The 8,052-nt window shown below is 51.7% G+C and overlaps 1 protein-coding gene across 1 annotated transcript in view; it reads right to left on the reverse strand.

Moving 5' to 3' along the window:
• Positions 1 to 7,549: 7,549 nt before the first annotated feature.
• LOC137360174 (probable G-protein coupled receptor 139) overlaps positions 7,550 to 8,052 on the reverse strand; it is a 377,064-nt gene continuing 376,561 nt past the window's right edge. Inside the window, exon 3 of the mRNA XM_068025722.1 lies at positions 7,550 to 8,052. This exon is cut by the window's right edge and continues 396 nt beyond it. Coding sequence (XP_067881823.1) covers positions 7,550 to 8,052 — 503 coding nt within the window.

An 8,052-nucleotide genomic window follows, 5' to 3' on the forward strand; every position in this document is an offset into this window, starting at 1 on the left:
TGGATTGAATTGGCTCTTTACTGGTGTGTGAGTGGCACTGAATACCACTCCTGCTGGTAATGATAGAAGCCTGGATTGAATTGGCCCTCTCCTTGTGTGTGATTGGGACTCAGTACCACTCCAGCTGGTATTGACAGAAGCCTGGATTGAATTGGCTCTCTCCTTATGTGTGAGTGGGACTCAGTACCACTCCAGCTGTATTAATAGAAGCCTATATTGAATTGGCTCTTTCCTGTTGTGTGAGCGGGGCTCAGTCGCATTCCAGCTGGTATTAATAGAGGCCTGGATTGAACTGGCTCTTTCCTGGTGTTTAAGTGGGGCTCAGTACCATTGCAGCTGGTAATAATCGAGGCATGTATTGAATTGTCTCTTTCCTGGTGTGTGAGTGGGGCTCCATACCTCTCCAGCTGGTATTAATAGAGACCTGGATTTAATTGCCTCATTCCTGGTGTGTGAGTGGGGCTCAGTAACACTCCAGCTTGTATTAATACAGACCTGGATTGAATTGACTCTTTCCTGGTGTGAGAGTGGGACTCAGTATCACTCCAGCTGGCATTAATAGAAACCTGGTTTGAATTGGCTCTGTCCTGGCGTGAGAGTGGGACTCAGTACCACTCCAGCTGGTATTAATAGAGACCTGGATTTAATTGCCTCATTCCTGGTGTGTGAGTGGGGCTCAGTAACACTCCAGCTTGTATTAATACAGACCTGGATTGAATTGACTCTTTCCTGGTGTGAGAGTGGGACTCAGTATCACTCCAGCTGGCATTAATAGAAACCTGTTTTGAATTGGCTCTGTCCTGGTGTGAGAGTGGGGCTCAGTACCACTCTAGCTGGTACTAATAGAGATCTGGATTGAATTGCCTCTTTCCTGGTGTGTGAGTGGGACTCAGTACCACTCCAGCTGGTATTAAGAGGTCTGGATTGAATTGGCTCTTTCCTGGTGTGTGAGTCGGACTCAGTACCACTCCAGCTGGTATTAATAGAGACCTGGATTGAAATGCCTCTTTCCTGTAGTGTGAGTGGGACTCAGTACCACTCCAGCTGGTATTCATAGAGGTCTGGATTGAATTGGCTCTTTCCTGGTGTGTGAGTGGGGCTCAGTACCACTCCAGCTGGTATTAAGAGGTTTGGATTGAATTGCCTCTTTCCTGGTGTGTGAGTGGGACTCAGTACCAATCCAGCTTGTTTTCATAGAGGTCTGGAATGAATTGGCTCTTTCCTGGTGTGTGAATGCGGCTCAGTACCACTCCAGCTGGTATTAATAGAGTTCTTGATATGAATTGGCTCCTTCCTGGTGAGTCAGTGGGGCTCAGTACCACTCCAGCTGGTATTAATAGAGGTCTGGATTGAATTGGCTCCTTCCTGGTGTGTGAGTAGGACTCAGTCCCACTCTCGCTGTTATTAATAGAAGGCTGGATTGAATTGGCTCTTTCCTGGTGTTTGAGTGAGGCTCAGTACCACTCCAGCTGGATTTAATAGAGGCCTGGAAAGAATTGCCTCTTTCCTGGTGTGTGAGTGGGACTCAGTACCACTCCAGCTGCTATTAATAGAGGTGTGGATTGTTTTGGCGCTTTTCAGGTGCGTGAATGGGGCTCAGTACCACTCCAGCTCATATTAATAGAGGCCTGGATTGAATTGGCTCTTTACTGGTGTGTGAGTCGCACTCAATACCACTCCTGCTGGTTTTGATAGAAGCCTGGATTGAATTGGCTCTCTCCTGGTGTGTGAGTGGGACTCAGTGCCACTCCAGCTGGTATTAATAGAGGTCTGGATTGAATTGGCTCTTTCATGGTGTGTGAGTGGGGCTCAGTACCATTCCAGCTGGTATTAATAGAGGCCTGGTTTGAACTGGCTCTTTCTGAGTTTGTGACTGGGATTCAGTACCATTCTAGCTTGTATTAATTGTGGTCTGGATTTAATTGGCTCTTTCCTGGTGTGTGAGTGGGTCTCAGTACCACTCCAGCTAGTATTAATGGAGGCCTGGATTGAATTGGCTCTTTCCTGGTGTGTGAGTGGGACTCAGTACCACTCCAGCTCGTATTAATGGAGGGCTGGATTGAATTTGCGCTTTCCTGGTGTGTGAGTGGGGTGCAGTACCACTCCAGCTGGTATTATTGGAGGCCTGGATTGAATTGGCTCTTTCCTGGTTCGTGAGTGGGGCTCAGTACCACTCCAGCTGGCATTAATAGAGGCCTGGATAGAATTGCCTCTTTCCTGGTGTTTGAGTGGGATTCAGTACCACTCCAAATGGCATTAATAGAGGCCAGGATAGAATTGCCCCTTTCCTGGTGTGTGATTGCGACTCAGTACCATTCCAGCTGCTATTAATAGAGGCCTGGATTGTTTTGGCACTTTTCAGGTGCGTGAGTGGGGCTCAGTACCACTCCAGCTGGTATAAATAGAGGCCTGGATTGAATTGGCTCTTTACTGGTGTGTGAGTGGGACTCAGTACCACTCCAGAGGGTATTAATTGAGGCCTGAACAGAATTGCCTCTTTCCTGGTGCGTGAGTGGGATTCAGTACCACTCCAGCTGGTGTTAATAGAGGTTTCGATTGAATTGGCTCTTTCCTGGTGAGTGAGTGGGTATCAGTGCCACTGCAGCTGCTATTAATAGAGGTGTGGATTGTTTTGGCACTTTTCAGGTGCGTGAATGGGGCTCAGTACCACTCCAGCTCATATAAATACAGGCATGGATTTGATCGGCTCTTTACTGGTGTGTGAGTGGCACTCAATACCACTCCTGCTGGTATTGATAGAAGCCTGGATTGAATTGGCTCTCTCCTGGTGTGTGAGTGGGACTCAGTGCCATTCCAGCTGGTATTAATAGAGGTCTGGATTGAATTGGCTCTTTCATGGTGTGTGATTGGGGCTCAGTACCATTCCAGCTGGTATTAATAGAGGCCTGGATTGAACTGGCTCTTTCTGAGTGTGTGACTGGGATTCAGTACCACTCCAGCTAGTATTAATGGAGGCCTGGATTGAATTGGCTCTTTCCTGGTGTGTGAGTGGGACTCAGTACCACTCCAGCTCGTATTAATGGAGGCCTGGATTGAATGTGCGCTTTCCTGGTGTGTGAGTGGGGCGCAGTACCACTCCAGCTGGTATTATTGGAGGCCTGGATTGAATTGGCTCTTTCCTGGTTCGTGAGTGGGGCTCAGTACCACTCCAGCTGGCATTAATAGAGGCCTGGATAGAATTGCCTCTTTCCTGGTGTTTGAGTGGGACTCAATACCACTCCAGCTGGCATTAATAGAGGCCTGGATAGAATTGCCTCTTTCCTGATGTGTGAGTGCGACTCAGTACCACTCCAGCTGCTATTAATAGAGACCTGGATTGTTTTGGCACTTTTCAGGTGCGTGAGTGGGGCTCAGTACCACTCCAGCTGGGATAAATAGAGGCCTGGATTGAATTGGCTCTTTACTGGTGTGTGAGTGGGACTCAATACCACTCCTGCTGGTATTGATATAAGCCTCGATTGAATTGGCTCTCTCCTGGTGTGAGTGGGACTCAGTGCCACTCCAGCTGGTATTAATAGAGGCCTGTATTGAATTGGCTCTTTCCTGGAGTTTGAGTGGGAGTTAATTCCACTCCAGCTGGTATTAATAGAGGCCTGTAATGTTTTGTCCCTTTCCTGCTGTGTGAGTGGGACTCAGTACCACTCCACCTGGTGTTAATAGATGCCTGGATTGAATTTGCTCTTACCTGGAATTTGAGTGGGAATTAATTCCACTCCAGCTGGTATTAATCGAGGCCTGTAATGAACTGTCCCTTTCCTGCTGTGTGAGTGGGCCTCAGTACCACTCCACCTGGTGTTAATAGAGGCCTGGATTGAATTTGCTCTTTCCTGTTGTGTGAGTGGGAGTTAATTCCACTCCAGCTGGTATTAATAGAGACCTGGATTGAATTGGCTCTTTCTGGGGTGTTAGTGGGGCTCAGTGCCACTCCAGATGGTATTAGTAGAGGTCTGGATTGAATTGGCTCTTTCCTGGTGTGTGAGTGGGACTCAGTACCACTCCAGCTTGTGTTAATGGAAGCCTGGAATGAACTATCTCTTTCCTGGTGTGTGAGTGCGTCCCAGTCCCACTCCAGCTGGTATCAGTGGCGTTCTGGCTTTAATTTGCTTTTTCCTGTTGTGTGAGTGGGGCTCAGTGCCACTCCAGCTGGTATTAATAAAGGTTTGCATTGAATTGGCTCTTTCCTGGTGTGTCAGTGGGACTCAGTACCACTCCAGCTGGTGTTAATATAGGCTCGGTTTCAATTGGCTCTTTCCTGGTGTGTGAATGGGACTCAGTACCGCTCCAGCTGGTATAAATAGAGGCCTGGATTGAATTGGCTCTTTCCCAGTGTGTGAGTGAGACTCAGTCCCTCTCCAGCTGGTATTTATAGAGACCTGGATTGAATTGGCTCTTTCCTGGTGTGTAAATGGGAGTTAATTTTACTCCAGCTGGTATTAATAGGGGCCTGGATTGAATTGGTTCTTTCCCGGTGTGTGAATGAGCCTCAGTACCACTCCAGTTGGTATTAATATAGGCTCAAGTTCAATTGGCCTTTATCTGATGTGTGAGTGGGGCTCAGTACCAATCCAGCTGGCATTAATAGAGGTCTGGATTGAATTGGCTGTTTCCTGGTGTGTGTGTGGGACTCAGTACCACTCCAGCTGGTTTTAACAAAGGCCACTTCGATCTGATGATATGCACTGTTGTCTGTTTGATGTCACCTGCACCGCGGCCATTTTAAGCGACATGTGCTGCGGCCATTCTAAATGATGTGCTCTGTGGTCTGTTTCATGTCACCTTCACTGCGGCCATTTTACGTGACATGTGGTACGGCCATTTTAAATGATATGCACTGTGGTCTGTTTGATGTCACCGTCACTGCGTCCATTTTAAATGTTATGCTCTGTGGTCTGTTTGATGTCACCTTCACTGCGGCCATTTTATGCGACATGTGCTGCTGCCATTTTAAATGATATGCTCTGTGATCTATTTGAATTGAGAGTAATCCACGGGGATCATCTTCAATGTTTTCTGTCCAGGGCAGTGAATGTAACAGATTTATAAATGAGAATAAAATCTCATAAAGGATAATAAATCACAGACAATCGTACAGATTATAAAGATTAACAAAGTGAGAGGAAGAATTATAAACAGTTTATAAAGGTTGTAAATGTCACTAAATGTTTAGAAATTATTATAAAGAATTATCAATAATTATCAGGATTCTTTTAGTTTGAAATGGATTTTCAAAGGATCAGAAAGATTCAGACCCCGCCCCCACTCCGTCACCCTGGAAACATACCCCGCCCCCACTCCCGTCACCTTGGTAACAGACCCCGCCCCCACTCCCGTCACCATGGAAACAGACCACGCCCCACTCCCGTCACCCTGGAAACCGACACCGCCCCCACTCCCGTCACCTTGGTAACAGACCCCGCCCCCACTCGCGTCACCCTGGAAACAGACCCCCCCCCACTCGCGTCACCCTGGAAACAGACCCCGCCCCCACTCCCGTCACCTTGGTAACAGACCCCGCCCCCACTCCCGTCACCTTGGTAACAGACTCCGCCCCCACTCGCGTCACCCTGGAAACAGACCCCGCCCCCACTCCCGTCACCTTGGTAACAGACCCCGCCCCCACTCCCGTCACCCTGGAAACAATTCCCGCCCCCACTCCCGTCACCCTGGTAACAGACCCCGCCCCCACTTCCGTCTCCCTGGAAACAGACCCGGCCCCCACTCCCGTCACCTTGGTAACAGACCCCGCCCACATTCCCGTCACTCTGGAAACAGACCCCGCCCCCACTCCCGTCACTCTGGAAACAGATCCCTCCCGCACTCCCGTCACCTTGGTAACAGACCCCGCCCCCACTCGCGTCACTCTGGAAACAGACCCCGCCCCCACGCCCGTCACTCAGGCAACAGACCACGCCCCCACTCCCGTCACTCTAGAAACAGACCCCACCCCCTCTCCGGTCACCTTGGTAACAGACCCCGCCCCCACTCCTGTCATTCTGGAAACAGACCCCGCCCCCATTCGCCATCACCTTGGAAACAGACACCGCCCCCACTCGCCGTCACTTTGGTAACAGACCCCGCCCCCACTCGCCGTCACCATGGAAACAGACCCCGCCCACACTCCCGTCACTCTGGAAACAGACCCCGCCCCCACTTCCGTCACTTTGGAAACAGACCCCGCCCCCACTTCCGTCACTCTGGAAACAGACCCCCGCCCCCATTCGCCGTCATCTTGGAAACAGACCCCGCCCCCACTCCCGTCACTCTGGAAACAGACCCCGCCTCCACGCCCGTCCCTCTGGAAAGAGACCCCGCCCCCAATCGCCGTCACACATGAAACAGACCCCGCCCCCATTCGCCGTCACCTTGGAAACAGACCCTGCCCCCAATCCCGTCACTCTGGAAACAGACCCCGCCCCCATTCACCGTCACCTTGGAAACAGACCCCGCCGACACTCCCTTCACTCTGGAATCAGACCCCGCCCCCATTCCCGTCACTCTGGAAGCAGTCCCCGCCCCCATTCACCGTCGCTCTGGAAACAGACCCCGCCCCCATTCACCGTCAACTTGGAAACAGACCCCGCCGACACTCCCTTGACTCTGGAATCAGACCCCGCCCCCATTCCTTCACTCTGGAAACAGACCCCGCCCCCCCACTTCCCGTCACCCTGGTAACAGACTCCGCCCACCCCGTCACCTTGGAAGTAGACCCCGCCCCCACTCCTCAGTCACCCTGGAAACAGACCCCGCCCCCACTCCTCCGTCACCCTGGAAACAGGCCCCGCCCCAGCTCTGTATCCATGGTGACAGACCCTGCCCAAGCTCTGTCTCCATGGTGAGAGGCCCCTCCCTCGTTCTGTCTCCATGGTGACAGTCTCCTCCCCCACTCTGTCTCCATGGTGACAGTCCCCTCCCCCGCTCTGTCTACATGGTGAGAGGCCCCTCCCCCGTTCTGTCTCCATGGTGACAGTCTCCTCCCCCGCTCTGTCTCCATGGTGACAGTCTCGTCCCCCGCTCTGTCTCCATGGTGACAGGCCCCTCCCACGCTCTGTCTCTTTGGTGACAGTCCCGTCCCCCGCTCTGTCTCCATGGTGACAGTCCCCTCCCCGCTCTGTCTCCATGGTGAGAGGCCCCGCCCCCGTTCTGTCTCCATGGTGACAGTCTCCACCCCGCTCTGTCTCCATGGTGACAGTCTCCTCCCCCGCTCTGTCTCCATGGTGACAGGCCCCTCCCCCGCTCTGTCTCCATGGTGACAGTCTCCTCCCCCGCTCTGTCTACATGGTGACAGTCCCATCCCCCGCTCTGTCTCCATGGTGACAGGCCCCTCCGCCGCTCTGTCTCCATCGTGACAGGCCCCTCCCCCGCTCTGTCTCCATGGTGACAGGCCCCTCCCCCGCTCTGTCTCCATGTTGACAGTCTCCTCCCCCGCTCTGTCTCCATGGTGACAGTCCCCTCCCCCGCTCTGTCTCCATGGTGACAGTCCCCTCCCCGGCTCTGTCTCCATGGTGACAGGCCCCTCCCCCTCCTCTGATTATTGAATTAATTTAACAATTGTATTAAAGGGATATTTCAGCACATTCTTCACCTGCTCTCTGAACTGAGTCTGGGTCACGGCGTAAATCGCAGTGTTTGTGGAGCAGCTCAGGAGCTGGAGCATGAAGGACAATTCCAGCAGAAACTGAGGGAGAAAAACAGACCGATAACCCATCCAGTACATCCTCCTCCATATCATATACACCATTAATAGGGCCCACAACAGCATGAAATTCCCAGAGATAACTAACAGTAAAATGATAGATTTCCTTCGACTCTCCATCTCGGGGTCTCTGTGACTCTCCCCACTGCTGTGAGCCTGGAGTCTCCTGCGTCCTCTGCTGCTCACTAAAATGTGTCTGACGGTGAGAGCGTTGAGCAGCAGAATCAGCACAAATGGGACGGCCGGGGTTAGAATGTTGTGGAGGAACTCGATTGTTGTCCAGACTCGAGAATATTGAACATCCTCTGTTACCAAACAAAACCAGGGTTCGTTCATCA

This window comes from Heterodontus francisci, unplaced genomic scaffold, assembly GCF_036365525.1.
Source record: "Heterodontus francisci isolate sHetFra1 unplaced genomic scaffold, sHetFra1.hap1 HAP1_SCAFFOLD_183, whole genome shotgun sequence".
NCBI lineage: Eukaryota > Metazoa > Chordata > Chondrichthyes > Heterodontiformes > Heterodontidae > Heterodontus > Heterodontus francisci.